The sequence below is a fragment of the Zootoca vivipara genome, chromosome 3, assembly GCF_963506605.1.
Source record: "Zootoca vivipara chromosome 3, rZooViv1.1, whole genome shotgun sequence".
Lineage (NCBI taxonomy): Eukaryota > Metazoa > Chordata > Lepidosauria > Squamata > Lacertidae > Zootoca > Zootoca vivipara.
Genome location: NC_083278.1, coordinates 67,036,746 through 67,056,392, shown reverse-complemented (window position 1 = coordinate 67,056,392; position 19,647 = coordinate 67,036,746). Strand labels below are relative to the sequence as shown.

At 44.7% G+C, this 19,647-nt stretch overlaps 1 protein-coding gene across 2 annotated transcripts in view; it reads right to left on the bottom strand.

Annotated features, from left to right (window-relative positions):
* Window positions 1-18,980, bottom strand: part of TMEM181 (transmembrane protein 181) — a 34,011-nt gene extending 15,031 nt beyond the window's left edge. Inside the window, exons 1-11 of one of the 2 annotated variants that reach the window (XM_035108640.2) lie at window positions 18,734-18,980; window positions 11,694-11,797; window positions 6,591-6,646; window positions 5,290-5,380; window positions 4,872-5,002; window positions 3,908-4,015; window positions 3,559-3,639; window positions 2,765-2,864; window positions 1,842-1,972; window positions 978-1,069; window positions 141-198 (exon numbers count right to left, since the gene is read on the bottom strand). In XM_035108640.2, coding sequence (XP_034964531.2) covers window positions 141-198; window positions 978-1,069; window positions 1,842-1,972; window positions 2,765-2,864; window positions 3,559-3,639; window positions 3,908-4,015; window positions 4,872-5,002; window positions 5,290-5,380; window positions 6,591-6,646; window positions 11,694-11,797; window positions 18,734-18,879 — 1,098 coding nt within the window. In that variant the 5' untranslated portion in view covers window positions 18,880-18,980. Of the gene's footprint in view, window positions 1-140; window positions 199-977; window positions 1,070-1,841; window positions 1,973-2,764; window positions 2,865-3,558; window positions 3,640-3,907; window positions 4,016-4,871; window positions 5,003-5,289; window positions 5,381-6,590; window positions 6,647-11,693; window positions 11,798-16,903; window positions 17,030-18,733 lie in introns of those variants that run through there. The other variant, XM_060272787.1, reaches the window with a different exon arrangement.
* Between the last annotated feature and the right edge of the window lie 667 nt (window positions 18,981-19,647).

The following is a 19,647-nucleotide window of genomic DNA, read 5'->3' as shown; positions in this document are numbered from 1 at the left end:
TGTTACCTATCGTTTTGCAGTTGTGTCAACATAGGACATCAGCTGGACAGACGGATCAAAATAGCTCAGTGTTTTTCAAAATCTGATAATCCACACAGCATTTCTCATATAAGCAGAAAGGATTGTTCACACTAATTTACCTGAAAGTTGTTTGTGTCAATCCCATACTGGTACGTTGGGTCACGTAGTTCATTGACACTAAAAAATTATAATAACAAGACTATTTAATGTAAGAATTTCTACGTATCATAAAACTAAAAATAAATCCATAGAAACTAACATGTTAAAAAAAAACGGCCATTTCTTCCCCCTCAGCTTGATAAGATACAGATTTAGACTCTCTCTACTAGTGTTCCCAACAGTTTCCAAGAAAAAGCCAGAAAAAATTGATTCCAATTTGAGTTTGTAATCATGTTCCCTATTTATGCAGAACTGAGAAAGCTGGAACCAACATATTCAAATATACATACACACAGCACTAGAAAAATGTTTTAAAATCCTATAACTACTCAAAGCTGAATAACGTTTGCCACTTCTTGAGTATCCAATGCAGTGCTTACCCATGGAAGAAAATAATTCCTTGACGGAATAGGGGAGGGAGAGAATTTTCAGTGATTCTTGCTTACCATGAAGGTTCCTGGACTCCCTCAATCTGTTCCAGAGGGTACCTCAACTACAAGGAAAGTGGGCTCTCTCTATGTAATAGGAAGACTTCATATTCTGATCATATGCTAACAGACTGAATAATCTATGCCGCTAAGGAAGACTTTAGTCAGATCTCAGGATACAAAGCTATCTCCCAATATTGCAGTTTCAACATGTGCTTTACAATCTCCAAATGGTGGACTTAGTCTTTGCTTTTACTAGAGGAAAAGCAAAAGATAGGAACTATTGAAAAAATCCTGCTTTCTTGTTCAAGGCTATTTAGTGATCAGAGAAGGGGAAAGAGGAAAGAGGAAAAGAAAGAGGTTACTCACGTCTGCCATATTCCTAATGTAACAGAAGCCAGCCACAAAAGACCAACAATAAGGAGTTTAGGAAAATAGAATGTTATGCACCTCCTTTCGCCCTAACAAAGAAAAGAGTAAATTCCGAATATTAAACTTGGCTTTCAGACATCAGTTAATTTACAATATTGTGAAATATTGCTGTGCGTTTTTCTGAGGGACAGCAGCAACAAATAGTTTAATTATGAGAAACTCACACAGTGTTTCTGGGTGGAATCCAAACTGGGGCTGCTGCACACATGAAGGGGCATGTGATTCAGCAGATGGCTGCACTAAGAGGCAGGGAGGCAATATTTACCAATCTGCTCTTCCTCATACTGGCCCCCAAACCTCTTTCTAGTCTGTTCTGGAGGGTCCCACAACTCTCTGGAGCTGTGCTCTGTTAGGATGCTGGGGACTGTAATGGGAAGGAGAATCACCTTCCCTTTTCTTTTCTTTACAAAGGCATCCGCTTGGATCAAAAGCCCTTTCAGGAGTGCATGCAAGGGAGGGGGGGGGGGATAATTCATAAAGTTCATCTACTTGGCTGGGAGAGGGGGAGAGAGGCTGAACTACAGCTTTCTGAGTTCAGTGGAGGAAGGGAAGGATTAAAAATGCTACAAATAAAGTAAGTTTAACTTGCTCTTTGACAAGTGAGACCATTTAGGAACGTTATTGACTCCTTTGGTTCAAGATTTCTCCAAAACTGCTTATTTGGAATAGGTTTTAATAGGTGACTTAATGAGTGTTTACTCAGTAAAAAGCAGTAAAGCGCGCACACACATATGCACAGAGGAAGAGATAAGTGTGAAAGGCAGAATGTAGGTAGCATTGAAATAGGTGCCTCCTCCTGACCTGCACTCTGATCCCATGGTAGACACAGAGCCAAAACAGCAGCAATGCACACAAGAACAGCGACTGGAAGAGGTCATCTAGCATTCCAGGAAACCAACTGTTGATTAGGAACGAGAGGGGGAAAAATGGATCTGCAACAAAAGAAAAAGCATCAGAAGACAACCACGGAAAATGTTGTTCCACTCTGCACTTGGGCACTCTCTCGCAGCCTAATTGTGTGTCAGAGTTGCGATACAACGGAGCCTTCTCAGTGGCTGCACCCAGACTATGCAAATCCTCTCTTAAGGAGTCCTGTCTAGCTCCCTCTCATATGGACTCTAGCCAGCAGGGAAAGAATTTTGGCTTTTTCAAACAGGCCTTTACCTTGTTGTTCAGCCACTTGTTTTATACATTCTAAACCATTGTATTTATTTTATTTTTATAATAAATTCCTAAACCCCCTTTGCTGGCTGCCTTGGACACCTAACTGTGGAAAGGGAGGATAAATAGTTATTTTTAAAAGCTAGAACTGAAATTCTCCCATGCTGACCCTGAGTGCAATCCAACTGGTACACTTCTCCTCACACAAAAGGCTTTTTTAACCAGCAGGTGCCTCTGCTAACAGAAGAGGGGGTGATTTTTGCCAGCCCCCTGCAGTATCCAGTGCCCCCAAAATTCAACTGCCAGAAGTTTTTTTTGGGGGGTGGGGGACCACCAGAGGGATTTGGCAAAAATTGCAGAGGGGTGAAAAGTCCTTCTCCGAGCACAAGGGCATCGCATGGATCCTGCTCTTCCCCAAACTTATTTCAAAAGAAAGGGGCTTGTATTTATTTATTTTTCTTTTCCTCCCCAATCTCACTTATGTGAGGTGGGTGGGGGAGAATCTGCCTTCTAAAGCATGGCCCCAGGAGCCGATCACAGCATGACGTAATACATTTAAATACCATTATAAAGCAACAGCAGGGGGAGGAGGATGGACATCCACTTCTGCTCTATTCCCCAATCTCGCATAGAGAACTTGCGCAGGGAGTGTGCAAAGAGACACTGCAAAGGAACATTAAAAAAAAAATCAGCGAAGATTATGCAGTACCCGTTTGTCTTCAGATAAAAAAAGGAAGAACGGCGGCAGAATGTAAGCTGAGGCACAAGGGCTATACTAGGCAGCAAGTTCTGCAAGGATTTATTGCACTTCAGAGAATAGGTTGGCTGATGCAGCCCCAAGATAACAACAGTGCCCACAAAACTCAGTGAACAGGGACCACCTCAAACCATGTTGGGGAGGCATCGCATACCAGAACATCCAATGCCGTCTTAAGCACCCCTGGCGCCGTGGTGCGCCGGATCTCTCCGGCACCCTCCCGCCCCGTTTCTCAGCGCGGTGGCGGGGGGGGCGCAGCGCGATCTCTCCGGCGCCCTCCCGCCCTGTTTCCCAGTGCGGTGGGTGGGTGGGTGCAGCGCGTAGCTGCGCGGCGGACCGGCCAGCCAGCGGGCGGGCGCAGCTCGGGGCGCCCTCCTGGCAGGCCGGCAGGGGTCTACCTAGAGCTGGCCCTGAGGAACATCTCAGTGTCTTACATTTCTCCTTGTTTTCACTTCACTTTTCTTATCCCGTAGCGCTCCCTCTTTTGTATCCCACCTATGTCTCTGGCCATTATCCTTCCATCCCTCTAGCAATGAACTCTCCCTACCAGAGCAACTTCCACATCTCATACAAAAATAAAACTGAATAATCGACACTCACTGTGACGATGAAAGTAAGGACCACAAAGACAAATCGGAACCAGATTTCCACTTGAGAGAAGGCTGAGTTATAGGTTTTCCACTGAAAGAAATAAATTAGAATATTAACCAAGAAAAAGCTAAAGGAATGTAGATGGCATCAGTCATAATGGTTTACATTCGGTATTTTATTATTCATTCATTTATTTATCAGTGTGATGTTCTGGATTTAGCACTGGTGCCAGTATTTGTTGCAGGTCTAGCCATTGAAACTCCAAGGGGAAATAATGTGCCCTTTAATATTACAGTCAACACAAAGATTTACAGTTAAAACTACACTTTCATTCTATGTTTGCCTTTACTTCACTTACTGTGAAATTGTAATGCTTGATTGGAGGAAGGTTTTCAAAGGCGACAGTGATCTCATAGCGAGTGTAGTTCAGATAACCAAGATGGACCACAATAAATTCAGCACATTGCTAGGAGCACACATTGGAAGAGGGGAAATTGGGAAGGAAAGGGAAAGAAATTCAACAGTGAGAACACCATACGCACACCAACTACAATCAGTTTTTCTTTCTTTCTGGGCTTTTGAGTCATTTAGGGTTGGGCCACCATTGCAATAAATGAGTTAGCATATCAGAATTGATTTAATGGCGAAATTCAGTTAGGGTATCCCTGTCCTCATGCATGACATTCCCTTAGACTTCTCTGCTGTTTGTAACAGCACAGCTGCCCTAAGCTCATAAGGCAAAGGAAGAATAAAGACTCATCTGGGACTTCTAGTTGCATTCAACAGAAGTGCTGCTTTGTGACCACTGGATTTCAAGTAAAACTAACAGAGCAAACAGGGAAACTGTTGATTAGCAGATCGTTAACAGTTGTAACCTTGATTTGATTTGTGGATTCCAGAAAGAGGATCTGGAGGTTCATACTTCTAAAACATGCTCTCTGCAATTCCTCACTTTGTTGTTAACAAGAAACTAGAATAAAAAAATTCAACCACCTAATATAATATAGTCAATCCTGTCTGCCAACAGGTAGGCCGTGTTGGTCTGACGCAGTCAAAACAAAATAAAAATCTAAGGTGCTACTGGAAGGATTTTTTATTTTGTTTTGACTGTCTGCCAACAGTTTTCTAGGACCTCCAATATAATTACTGCCCATGACTGCTTCTCGAAATGCAATGTTTTGAATGTGGGGTCAAATACATTAACTGCTATTTTGTTTATGGATTTCACCAACAGAGATACTTCCTCACCTCGCCTCACCTCTCTATCATGCTTTTAAACCACAGAAATAGCTCATCTGTAAGAAATGGTACATTGGCATTACCTGTGCACAGTTCAGTGTCCTTGTTCGGTTGTGAAGTTCCTTGTTGAAATACCTGACGCTTGCATTCTCTATTACACCACTTATTGTAACCAGCATATTGAAGGTTTTTTTCAAGCCATTCCATTTGTTATCTGAAATTAAAAAAAACAAAACAAAAGTCCGTTCAGATGCTACGATCTATAAGCTATATTGAATGGATTCTGATGAAGTACATTCCAACCCTCAATAACCACAGCTCACTGAAGCTACTACATTGTGGTAACAAATTGCGTTGTTTAACTATGCACTGTGTGAAGCACTGATTCCTTTTAGCTGTCCTGGTGACCTCACATTGTACAGGCAGGCAATATATACCCATTTCCATATATAGTTGATATATACATAATTAATATAATCATATAAGCTAAGTAAGACTTACCAAAATGTTGGTCCAACTCTACTACACATGTCAGCCATAACTGCTGATTATAAGTAGATAACGGCGGTGAACTTAAATTAAATGGCCTTATCTAAAACAAAATGGAAGCAAAAGTTAAACCACAGTCATTCATTTTACTATATTAGCTTCTCCAGGTTTTGTGGGCAAGTTTTGTCTGTGAGGTTGTTATACTATGAGATTCCACTGAGCTCCATTTTACCCTCCATGTTATTTCATAACTATAATAAACTCCAAGAGGGGTTATTGGGAGATATGGACTGAGGTGTGGTGCAATCAATATGTGGATTACACCCAGCTTTCTCTCTCCCTTTCATCAAATCCAGACGAGGCAGTGGGTGTTCTAAATCAGTGCATGAGCAGAGTAAAGGACTGGATGCAGGCCAATCTATTCTACCAGAAGACAGGCAGAAATCTTACAAGCACTGCTACATCAGAACTTTAACTGACTATTTTTGGGGTTGAATCTGGGACCTTCTGCATGCATAGAATGTGTTCTGCCACTGAATCATGGCCCTTCCTCATCAACATGCAGCACAGCTAGAATGCTTGTTGCAGGAAAGGGGCAGATACTGCCTTCTTGTTCACAGTGTTTTCTAGAATAGCAAAGCAAAGTGAAGGAACTCTTATAAGGCACAGCAAAAAAAAACAGGACACGATGAAAAAGTGCTATCAATCAGTTCTTAGGCAAATGCATGCCTCTCTTTTCTGTTCATCACTATTCTGGCAGGAGCTAGGAGGAGCATCCATATCTTGTGGTATAAGAAATCCAAAAAAGGGGCTCCTCTGTTGATATCATTGAGATTAGACTGTTCAGTATGGCTACCTGCAGATGACCTTTGAACCCCACACCCTACACAAGGTCTGCAGTCTAGGTTCTGCTTCGCTCCACAGGGTCCTGAAAATGCCCCATGTAACATGACCAGCTCAAGAGCTGATGGAAGAAGTCCTAAGGCAAACTCCCACAGACCCAGGAAGTATTATGTTGAATACACCAAATACTTGAGGCTACGTGTGAAATTCAATGTTGTGCTCTTCCTATTGTTCCAGCTTGCCAGGTGAAATGACTCTCCCTCTGCTCCAACGGTACACAGTTCTGGGGGTTCTCCCAACCTCCCTCTCGGAGCCAATTTCAGGGGGCAATTTCAGGAAAGCCCCACTGCACAAGCATAAGTCCTTGTGCAGGGCTCCCACTGACAGGGCTTGTTAGGTGAATCCCACCCTGAAATATTTGTGTGTCAGAACAAGCATGCACAATATATAAACAGTATAAAAAGACTTACCTTGGAGCCATTATTCAACTGAGATTTCACTTGAAAGGGTTCAATGACATTGGGACCTATACAATAGACAGAGACATGGGCTCAATATGTGAATACCTATTGTAGCCTAAATTTTTAATGACAACCGTTATTAGCTGAAAATGTCAGGCATGGTAGACAGATAGAAAATGCTAAATTACACAGAGGCTCCTGTTTTACACATGCATCAAAATTAAGAGATGATTTCTTATCTACATTGCTCATAGAATTCAATTGGACTCAGAGTCAAGTTCCCCATTCACATTACCACACACTACAGACTTCAAAAGATCTTTAGACATACAGCTCACCACAGAACAAAACTGGACTATAGACTACATAGCCACGGACTGTTCTACTTTAGGGGGCATTTTAGTGGAGGGTTGAATGGTCCTCCCACTTTTAAAACACACTCCATGCACATAGGCAGCGATATGCCAGTGAAAAGGGTACCAGCCTAGTTCCCCCCAGTATAGTAGCTTTCTATAAATTGTTTCCTCTGGTGGGTGAAGAACAGGTCTATCAATATCTATTAGCCATGATAGCTAAATGTCATCTCGGTATCAGCGTTGGGGAATGTGTATTCCTCCATATGCTATTAGACACCAACTCCCATCAAGCCCAGCCAGCCTGGACAATGGTCAGGGCTCATGGGAGTTTTAGTCCAACATCTGGACAGTCCAACATCTGAACATTTAGTCCAACATCTGGAAAGCCACAGATTCCCCAGCCCTTCTCTGGGTCTGGAAAATATGCAGGGGCCCTCCCCAATGCAGAGAGATTTCTCAGTGCTTTCCAACTGTCACTGGGACTCAATGCAAGAGGGAAAGCCCCTCAGCTCACTTTCTAGCTCAGAGGGTGGGGGACCACAGGAACTCCCACCACCACCCAATGACTTTGGATCTTGAACATGGCGTGATCTCAGACAAGACCTTGTCCCCCTATGTCTGAAGGGCAGTCTGGGATTGTCAACCACAATATGTGGACTCATCTTTGCCTTGCAGAAAATCCTGCTCTTCCATGCCACACCCACAGCTATGCCTTTGAGCTCTCATTCTGCTACAGTCCAGATTCTCATCTTGTTTTAAGAGACAGAAGTCTCAAAAAAGTATTTTTCTTTTAAAAAAAAACAGCTGGAGCATCCTTTATTGCTACTGAACTCTTTAAAAGTAAACTATGTATATCAGTAAATTGGGCTCAAATAAACCAGTCTGCCAACATAACAGAATATGGATAAAGAAGCTACAGCATCAACAGTTTCACCACAATATCAAAGGTCAGGTCCACCCTTTCAGCACAGTACAAAGTACCATATGGTGCTTGAGAGCAATTCTACATGATGGAATGTAGCTCAGACTGTAACGAAGTGCAGCAAAACTATTAACTACACATTTTCAGCAGAGAATAGAAATTCACTGAAAGCGGCACTCCAATCCTAAGTATACCAAGGAAATTCCATTACAAGACACTTCTAAGTATGCGCGTTTAGAATTGCACGCAAGAAGCTTACGGGATACTGTCTTCAAGTTCAGAGTCTGTATTCTTTTCAACAGAGTTTGTATTCAATTCAGAGTTTGTATTCTTTTCAACAAGTGTTTTCAGTGTAGACTAGTCTCTGTACTAAATATGTAAATAACATTTGAATACCCCAGCCGATAAGAGAATAGGTAATCAGCGGTGATCAACCTATTGTGGACAGGATCACACTCCCTAGTGAATCTTATTTGGAGGGCAGGATAATATCTATTCAGTAATGAGAAATTAGAACTGGAAGTGAAAGCTTCTGAACTTATTTCCTCTATGGCTGTGCTGAATGGAGACAGGGGAGCAAGTAAGCCTGAGGCTCACTGTAGCTCAGTCGCATCATGACGTGCCAGGAGTGGCTCACCTTTAGGGGCCTGGTGGCCGCACTCTGATGGCCTAAGGGTGCATGTTTAAGTTTCGTGGCCAAAGTGTAAAAGTGGCTGTGGTGAGAAGTGCAATTCTCAAACTTGCCTTTGAATGATTTTTTTTATCATTCATTATTAAATTCAGTTAAAAATATAGGGTTTTTTAAAGGCACATTTTGGGGGAATTGGGTGTCTGGGTGTGGCAAAAACCTTTTCGTATCACATAATCATAGAAGGGGTCCTGTGGGAACAGTCAGGGGGGGGGGAGACTTTTAAAAAATGGATGAAGTTGGGGAAGACTTAGGGGCAAAGAAGCAAATCTACGAAAGCACACACATTTGGGTATGATTTGCTGTGCAACTTCCTCACCAACATTTACTTATAATATGTAAAACATGGTCCATCACTTCCCCAAAAGTGTGGTCTGCATGGGCTTTTGCTTTCAATTTCAGTGCCATCCCTAAGATACAAGTACATCAATGCCACTGTCACATATAAGGACTGTGGAGCTGCAATTGATGACAGCGTAGTAATAATAATAATAATAATAATAATAATAATAATAATAATAATATATTATTTATTATTTATACCCCACCCATCTGGCTGGGTTTCCCCAGCCACTCTGGGCGGCTTCCAACAGAAAAATAAAACACAGTAATCTATTAAACATTACAGGTAGGTAGCCGTGTTGGTCTGAGTCGAAGCAAAATAAAAAAATTCCTTCAGTAGCACCTTAAAGACCAACTAAGTTTATATTTTGGTATGAGCTTTCGTGTGCATGCACACTTCTTCAGATACCTGGTATCTGAAGAAGTGTGCATGCACACGAAAGCTCATACCAAAATATAAACTTAGTTGGTCTTTAAGGTGCTACTGAAGGAATTTTTTTATTTTGCTATTAAACATTAAAAGCCTCCCCAAACAGGGCTGCCTTCAGATGTCTTCTAAAAGTCTGGTAGTTGTTTTTCTCTTTGACATCTGATGGGAGGGCGTTCCACAGGGCGGGCGCCACTACCGAGAAGGCCCTCTGCCTGGTTCCCTGCAACTTGGCTTCTCGCAACGAGGGAACCGCCAGAAGGTTCTCGGTGTTGGACCTCAGTGTCCGGGCAGAATGATGGAGGTGGAGACGCTCCTTCAGGTATACTGGACCGAGGCCATTTAGGGCTTTAAAGGTCAGCACCAACACTTTGAATTGTGCTCGGAAACGTACTGGGAGCCAATGTAGATCTTTCAAGACTGGTGTTATGTGGTCTTGGCGGCTGCTCCCAATCACCAGTCTAGCTGCCGCATTTTGGATTAGTCGTAGTTTCCGAGTCACCTTCAAAGGTAGCCCCACATAGAGCGCATTGCAGTAGTCCAAGCGGGAGATAACTAGAGCATGCACCACTCTGGCTAGACAGTCTGCAGGCAGGTAGGGTCTCAGCCTGCGCACCAGGTGGAGCTGATAGACAGCTGCTCTGGACACAGAATTGACCTGCGCCTCCATGGACAGCTGTGAGTCCAAAATGACTCCCAGGCTGCGCACCTGGTCCTTCAGGGGTACAGTTACCCCATTCAGGACCAGGGAGTCCTCTACACCTGCCCGCCTCCTGTCCCCCACAAACAGTACTTCTGTCTTGTCAGGATTCAACCTCAATCTGTTAGCCACCATTCATCCTCCAACCGCCTCCAGGCACTCACACAGGACATTCACCACCTTCACTGGTTCTGATTTAAAAGAGAGGTAGAGCTGGGTATCATCCGCATACTGATGAACACCCAGCCCAAACCCCCTGATGATCTCTCCCAGCGGCTGCATGTAGATGTTAAAAAGCATGGGGGAGAGGACAGAACCCTGAGGCACCCCCCAAGTGAGAGCCCAGGGGTCTGAACACTCATCCCCCCCACCACAACTTTCTGAACACGGCCCAGGAGGAAGGAGCGGAACCACTGTATAACACTGCCCCCAGCTCCCAACCCCTTTAGGCGGTCCAGAAGGATGTTATGGTCGATGGTGTCAAAAGCCGCTGAGAGATCCAGCAGGACTAGGAAACAGCTCTCACCTTTGTCCCTAGCCCACCGGAGATCATCAACCAGTGCGACCAAGGCAGTTTCAGTCCCATGATGAGGCCTGAATCCTGACTGGAAGGGATCCAAATGGTCCGCTTCTTCCAGGCGTGCCTGGAGTTGTTCAGCAACCACTCGCTCAATCACCTTGCCCAAGAATGGAAGATTTGAGACTGGGCGATAGTTGGCCATATTGGCCGCATCTAAAGATGGTTTTTTAAGAAGCGGTTTAATAACCGCCTCTTTCAGCGGGTCGGCGAGGGCTCCCTCACAGAGAGAAGCATTCACCAACCCGCAAAGCCCATCGCCCAGCCCTTCCCGGCTAGCTTTTATAAGCCAGGATGGGCGGATCAAGGAGATAGGTGGTTGGTTTCACTCGTCCAAGCAGCCTGTCCACACCCTCGGAAATGTTTTGAAATGTCTCAAGAACTGCAGTTTGACCCTGGCTGCTTTCCGCAAAAGTATCAAGCCAAATAAAAAGGGTCTATCACATCAAATGTTTTTAAGCAGTTCAAAAGCTCAATTTGAAATCACCAAGAAATGAAATGGTATTTGGATGGAATATCAAAATATTACCTTAAGAAAAAAATCCATCAAAAGAATCACTTTTACTAGGCGATGATTCAACGTCCCCATAAGAAATTGAGATATCACAATTGAGAGGTATGTCTCTCCAAAGGTAGAATGCTCAAGCATGTACTAGCCACTTCTCACAGTACATAGTACATTTGAAAAGGACTATCAATGGCTGGATAAAATTGCTTCAAGGAGCAGCAAGCTGGTCCTTGACCACACTGCAGCTATGTTTTACTAAAATCTAAGTCCAATATAATTTCAGGACGCAGATTCTGGACTAAGTCGGTAGTATGGCAAGAATGGAGACATAGGCTTATTTGTAACCTTGCAGTCAAAAATGGCTCCATGGCTGGGGCTGCTGGGCAGGATCTCTGCTCCTTTCAGTTTTGGGTGGTGCCAGCTTCTTTTAAGCACTTGATAAATTTCAATCCCCCCCCCCACTAGCTACTCATTAAAACCCTAAGGAAGGGGCACAAATTCAAGCTGTATGTCTTGATAGCAAAACAATGGGAAAGAATAGGAGGCAAGTAAATAGAGAAAACCATTTTAAAACGAAAAGGCAAAATCTTACCTGCAATACCTATTAAAACGGTTAAACCAAAACAAATGAAGAATACAACGAAGACCAAGACAAAGTGGCGTTTGGACAGCGTATACAATCGCATCGGGGCCAACCTGTAAACAAGGAGAGAAAGAACAAGTTAGCAAGTTTCCCACACCAAGTATCCAGTTAAAAACACTCTGTTTTGTTTGATAAAATGTACCATCAGAAAGTAGAAGGCTTTTTCAAAGGCTGCAGCCCTATACACAATTACGGTACCTGGGAGCAAGTATCATTAAGATGAATCAACAGGGACCAGGACTAGCTGTAAAGTACTGCTTAGATTGGCAGCATGTTCATTCTGACCACATACCCCATACATTGGTGTGTCCCATAACAGAACTTTACATATAGCTAAGCAGGTGGTACAAGCAGGCACATTTGTATCTGTGGAAGATCGGTTATATCTTCTCAAAGTCGTCATAATTCTGAAGTGTATGTGCAACCTTTTTTCTAACCTATATGCTACAGATATGCAGTAGTCGCGATATCAGCTGCTTAATACAAATTGGTAACAAGAGGGATGAATCAACATTTCCCACATGCAGTCATGAACTGACATTAAGATTGTGCTTGAATCAATAGGAAGGCAACGCCAAGATACATTATGGAGCAGACTTTCAAACTATAAACAGTTTGCCATCTATAAATTAACCCATCTATAACAGGTTGGACACTTTTAGCATTCAGCCTATTGGGAACTCAAAACAGGACTAACATGTTATTTTGAAACTCTTTCCTGAAGTTATGCTTTCCTTGTGGAACGAATGCTTCCACTTCTGCATTACAGGTATTCAAGGAAATCGAGAAGCATGTCAAAATACATAGATAAGAAATTAGGAGATTTTTGTGTGTGTAATAAATAGCAATTCACAAAAAGAGGGAAAAAACATCATCTAGGAAATTATCTTCAAACTCAGCAGTGGCAAATATGAGGCAAAGGAACCAAACTGCAAAGCATGTAGTGAAAGTGTGACTGTCCCTCATAGAAGCTGTTTTCCTTTGGACACCCAAGGTTTTTCTTCCAATTGGGTTCCTAGAAATGGAGCGGGGAGAAATGATTGGGGTGATCACAGAAAGAAACCAGCAAGTGAAGTATATACATCCTCTTTCCCCTGCAAGTTATCCCAATACACCCTGCTTACGACGGATTAACTTTCTTCTACCTCATAAGTAAGCCGTCCATATCTTATTTTCACTTATGGACAGCAGGACAAGAGTGAGGGTAGGGAACGCAAGGTGTGCACAAGTCTGAGGCTTGCCTCTTTTTCATACCTTGCAGGCAGAAAATGGTATATACTGACAAAGCCGGAGTTTAGAGAGCGCAAAATGCCACTCAGTCCACAAGCTGCCTTTGGTTAGCTTCCTCCCATGCAATGCAGGCTGCAATGTACAAAAGCAGAGATACACGGCAAGAAGGGCTTACAGAATTGCTGCTTCAGATCAGCCATGCAGGCCAGTCAAGCTGCAAGGTGCATTGAAAGACAGAGGGGAAAACCAACACCCTCAAAAGGCCACGATCCAATCTGATACAAAAGGGGGGGGGGGAATTGTTCCTAAGAATGTTAGACTGAACAGAACATATCTACAGGTTCAACCGTCCTTGATTTACCTCTGATGCAACAGTCCTAAAGAGAGAGGCGTCTTAACCCCATCACTCAGCAGCATCAGAGAAGCAGGAGAAAGAGAAAACAGAAGATTTAAAGGAGGAGAAGAGAAAAGAACTATCTAGCAATCAGTTGGAGCACATGTAACCAGGAGTTGCATAGTACACCCGTACCTCTCCCAGGATCAATAAAGAAGCAGGCATATTTGTGACTTAAAACTGTAGCTGGAAGTTCTAAGACCGTGTCCTATACAGTGATGTGGGATTTGGGGGAGGGGAAATTAATTTCAAATCAAGGTAATCTGCATCGGAACGCCTTTTGATACCCCAGAGAGTAATCCAATTTAGAATGTTTATTTTACCTGTATTTAGGAAACAAAGCTAAAAAATTTGAAAACACCTAATATGCCTAATATTGCATTTGCAGTTGGCATCCATACATTGTTACTACTGTACTGAAATTATCAAATGGAACCTTTTTTCATAGAAAAACAAAGAACTGGAAAAATGCATCCTTTAAAAAAAAGGTCACTGGACCTAGCAGCCAGTTTCCCCACTGGCAAACAAGTACAATATTCAGTTAGAGTCCACCTCCCTCACTTTGCTACATCTCCCACAGGGCCGGCTCTAGGACCGCCACCGGTGGCACGGGGCGCCAAACCACCAGGGGCACCGCTGCGCCCACTGAGAGGCGCAGCTGAGGCTGCCCCAGGCGCGCCTCCGCCGTTCAGCGGCTTCAAGCTGCTCTCCGGAGGTGCGCGGGCAATGAGGTTTTCTTCCGAGTAACATGCTTATGGTCAGGCTGCATGTTGCATGAAAAGTGTGAAGAATAACACTTTAATGTGACTCAAGGCAATTCACATGATTTGTTTTACTGTGTTTATTTCCTGCAGTACCATCAAGCTTTCTCCAGAAGTAAAACACACAGAGATTTTGCTGTCGCTTACGCTAATTATTGGATATCTGAATCTTCTTCCACATACTTGAAGATGTGTAGAGGTGGACATGTAACTAAAACGAGCACATCACAAGTGGAGCAAATCAACTGCATATATCCTGAAATGTAGTAACTAAGAGGTTGAGCTGTGTACCAGAAAGTCTGCTCTGGTTGCTACAAGAACTATTCCTATTAATAGCAAAATTTAAAGAAATTTGTATAGCGCTTTCAAGGGTTCAAAGCACTTCACATGCTTTATCTTGTTAAAAACCTTACAACAACCCTGCAAGGTAATTCAATATTATTTTCTCCCATATTGTAGGCAGCGGCCGGAGGCTAAGAGACAGTGGCTTACGACCAAGGTGAGCTATGAACCTGGAATTTCCTGGTTTGTAGCTCAGGCTGTCTTACCCACTATGCAATATTTTAAGTAAAGCTCTTTGAACACGTTAAAACACTATATAAATGCTAAAATATTACTCAATTCCTGAAGAACATGTCAGGTACCATGAGTTTTCAGGCCAGCGTGTTGTCTAAAACTTATCTACTTTATGCACGGCACTGGTTTTCAAGCAGCCATTGTGAAAATCTGCTGGGGACAGAAGGTAATACCACCTCGTACAGCCATGATCATTTTGAGACACTGGTTAACTTGCTTGCTATGGCAGAGATTCAGTATGCAATAAAGAAGCAACCCAACATTGAAGCTGACTTTTCTTACAGAGGAATCAGCCTTCAGGTCCTCAGCAGGAAACACAAAAAGGAGAGTCAGTTTCCTTGAAAGGAGAGCAAGGAAATGATTTAGTGGTCTTGAATCATAGCTTGTGTATGTTTGTTTTAAGAACTTTAGAGCCAAAACCAATTTTGTGAACTTTTGTCCACACATTTTATAAAGTTGCTTCTGATAATTAGGCAGAGAAATCATTCCATTCTCTCTAAAGATCACAAGCAGAAAATAGGTATTATTTATTAAATTTATTAAACTTGTATGAAGTATGAGTAAAAGCAAAAATCAGAAGCACCCTGAACTCGGCTTATTAAACAGATATTTCTTAAGACATTTGCAAACTTTGTAAATACCACAGCAGTCATACTAAGAGTTAGTTTCAAACTATCTCAGACAGTTCATACATTTAAAGGAACAAGGAGTGCAAAAGAACAGCACTTCTCTTTAACATGTGTGAATTGGAGCTTGAGGGAAGCTTTCATCTACAGGAAGAGAGGGTCTCGGCTACTTTTTAAACTCCTGCATCTCATTGCTGATAAAAGTCCACTTTAAATGCAATAGCAGAAGTTATAGAATCATAGAAGTGTAGAGTTGGAAGAGACTCATAAGGGTCATCTAGTCCAACCTCCTGCAATGCAGGAATCTCAACTAGATTATACATGACAGATGGCCATCCAACCTCTGCTTAAAAATCTCCAATGAAGTCGAGTCCACCACCTCTTGAGGGAGTTTGTTCCAGAACAACTTTTACTGCTTTCCCGGACTGACTCTCCTTTCTTGTAACTTGAAGCCACTGGTTCAGGTACTGCCCTCTGGAGCAGGAGCAAACAAGCTTCTCCATCCTCCATGTGACAGCCCTTTACAAATTTGAAGATATGCATCGTATCTCAGTCCCCTCTTTTCCAGGGTAAAAAACCCAATTCTATCAACTGTTCCTCATAAGGCTTGGTTTCCAGACCCTTTAGCATCTTGGTCACCATCCTTTGCACATATTCCAGCTTGCCAATATGCTTCTTAAATTGCGGCACCCTGAGCTGAACACAGGACTCCATGTGTGGTACCTATGTTAAGACATGTGGTACCTGAAAATGTCTTATCCTGCTTCACTGTAACATTTGAGCTAGCTTTTGTATGTCAATATAACTCGAGCCAACGACTGTCCAGACTCCAGCCTTTACGTTGACATGCCTTTGGGGACGATGTGAGGCAAAACTCTTCCACTGAGCTCACCAAATGCACCCAGCTCCCCAAATGCACAAAAGGCCTTAATGAGTGGTGCAAATATGACACACATGCTCAGACATCTCTCCCTGCCTCTCACAATCACTAAGTGATAAAGGAGCTAGAGGAAAGGATCCATCCCTCAAATGATTTGTTTCTAAAATGAACAGTGCTGCGGCTCAAAGTCTGTGTCATATTCAAATGACACCTGTCACCTGCCGACCCAAGGCTCTAACACTAATTATAAAGGCAAAGGGGCTGGCAGTGATTATTCCACAATAAGCAAACAGTCTGTGTATGTTCAGGGGAACTGCTGCCTTCCCAGCTTGCTCTGATTTAGCTAAAATGGGGAGGTAGCAAGGGAGCTGTTCCCATTCTGCTCTGCTTGTGAGCTTCCGGAACACTGTTATTAGCAGGTCTCTGGGTTGGACAGAGTTCCTCGTATAGCCTAAGCCCCCCCCCCATTCTCGCCAGCCCCACAAGGCAGGGAAAGAGGAGCGTTTTCCTCCTCCAAATTCTGTGCCTAAAGCACTACACGCTCCGGCTCATTACGCCGGGTGAGGCGGGGCAACACTCGCTCAGCAACCGTGTGGTCCGGCCAGGGGAATAGGCTCAGATCAGCCAGGGTTCCCTCCGCGGCCTGCGCAACTACCGGGCTCACCCCCCACCCCGCTACCCCAAAAACTCACAGATCCAGATCCATGCTGCGCTTGCGCCGCGCCGCCTCCACTCCAGCAGCGGGTCTCTCCCAAGCTAAGCGGTAGCCGCCCGCCCGCCTAGCTCCGTGGCAGCGCCAGCTGCGCACATCACTTCCGCGTGCGTCACCCAACGTGCCAGCTCCGCCTCCTGGGCGCTGTAGGGGGCGGAGCCGTGGCAGGAGGGGCGGGGCCGCAACACCTCGGAAAACACCCTCTAAGCGCCTGTCAGTATAGTGTGCCCGTGGGCACAGAGGGTGTGCGCCTGCGCGTTGCTCCTTCTGCGAACGGCTGTCAGTTTGAAAGCTGTCAGGGGCGAAACTACCTCAGGGCAGTTAGTTCCATGGCAGTGCGGCTCGCAAGGAGACATGGGAATTGTAGTTTTCAGGTCTCTCAATCACACATACGCATACAGAGCTATCTCCCATGGAAAGAGAGGCATATATTTAGTTCTCAGCAACGCCACTCAAATCTTACCTTCTATTTCCCCACACGTACACACATTTAAAATAAAAAAATAGTTCGTTTTAATAATCAACCTTCCAATAGCCTTTATCTGTCCTGACAGTACAAAAGGCAAAATGTGACGCGCCTCCCACCAGTGATTCAGATAGAAGCAGGTTTTTCCTGGCTCATAAGATTGGACCTGGTTATTACTTAATTTCTAATTTTATAATACTTCTTAAGGTTTGCATCTCCGTTTTTATTATACAGCAGGCCCGTAATTTACAATACAATACCTATTAAGCACAGTGAAACTTAACTTCTGAGTTAAAAAAATATATATGCACAGAGCTGTGCCTGTCATCAAGGGATATGAGCTAAGACTGTAGGTAAAGGATGCAATTCTCATTTTATTGACGTCAACAGCAAACCTCTCACTGGATTTAGTGGAGCTGGATTTCATCCAGTATTACAAGGAGGGCTGTTGTTTTTAATTGTATTTCTTTATGGCTAGAGTTGCTGGAACCTGAACCACATGGAAAAATAATATTCCCCAAAGACTTTAGTCAGTAATGCATGTAGTATGCATAGGAACCAACTATTTCATGGAATTCCACACAGAGGATATTCCCTGACTTGTGGCTCAGGGGGACACCTTGCTCCTGTGATTTTGTCGATCCTGAGGACTCACGGGAGAGAAGGTGGAGCCCTGATTATTTACATTACAACCCCATGTAACTACAAGAGGATCATAGGCTCTTTCGGCGGTGGTGGGATGGGGGAAATTCCTCTCAGACTTTCCGGGCAGGGTGGTGGTGGAATAAGATCAGAGTCGAGAAGAACCCAGACCCAGATTCCACATTTAGAAAATGCCATCAGGAAGGTTACTCAAGCAACTCTTTCCCTTTCACCCTTTTCCTTACTCAAGCAACTCTTTCCTTTTCACTCATCAAAACCTCATCGCAAAAGAACCAAAAAGGGTAGCTCCGCTGGAAGAAGGTAACTCTCCTTTCCCAGCAGCCATATTGAAACGCTGGACCTCGAAAGACACCATCTCCATCCTTGGTACTGAGAAAGCGGCGGCGCGAGAGGGAAAAGACTGTCGCAGGCGGCGAGGAGCAGGAGGAGGAGGAGGGGTGGGTGGGAAGGCTTCACTTTGCAAATCACGTCCCCCAAAGTGCGTGCAAATAAGGATTCCCCTTGGGATTGCTCATAAATGAATAGCTGCTTCTGAATCCTACGTGCTTTATTTAAAGAAGCATTTTTAACAGGGGTTGGCCAGACCACTGATGCAAACAGCTATTTCCCTAGAAAATAAAGAGGCCCCTCTTTCCCTCTCCATCCCTCCGCGCGCTGCTCCCTTCACCCCCCTGCTCTTACCTGTAGTAGCGATCATCCTTGTAAGGGGTCAGGTCCTCTTTGATCTCCTTGTAGGTCTCTCGGATCCTTTTGCAAATGTGCTTGAGCTCGCCGCAGAGCGGGTTCTCAAAGGCGGGGTAATCTGCCTCCATCCCGCACCCGGACATCGCGCCAGCCCCTCCTCACCCAGCCAGCGGCCGCGGAGACAGCAACAACCCCCGGGGGCCCCGCTCTAAGCCCGCCGCCGCCTCCTGCGCTCGGCCATGGAGACCCCGCTGGCGCCTGGGCCTCGGTCTGGAGCTCCTTGGGGCTGAGCCGGGCTGCCGAGGGGGAGAGAGAGCTGCAATGGCCGAGAGGCCGCCGCTTGAAGCGACCCTCCGCTTTCCTCTCTTCCTTTCTCGACAGAGCGCCGCCACTGGGCGCCGAAGGGAGTTTTGTGGGCGGCGGCGGCTCCAGATCTGCTTTGGCTGCTGAAGCCCCATACATTTTCTAAGGGTACGCGGAGGGCTTTTGCGCGCAAAGAGCAAGCGAGGCGAGGCTGACCGCTAATACTGTATATGATGGTGGTGGTGGTTGTTTTTAACGAGATAAAATCCCCAGGTGGAGTTGGAAAAGAATCAGCACCGTGGACAGCGCCACTGGGGACTGGTGGCAAAATGGCCCCTGGGAAACTGGTCCCGTGATGTTTTTCAGGCACGTTTGCACATGGCATGGTTTGAGGTGGGGTAGAGGACCTCATATGGCAACTCCTTATTCCCCGCAAGCAGAGAGGTTTCTCCATCAGCTGCATGGGCGTACCCAGGATCAAAACTAGGGGGGGGGCAAGGGGAGGGGCCAAGGCACGGAAGGGGAGGGGCCACAAAGTGGGCGGGAACGACGAACTCGCGCTCCGCCGGGCTGTGCCCCTCCCTAGCAGCAGGGCTGGTAGGCGGAGG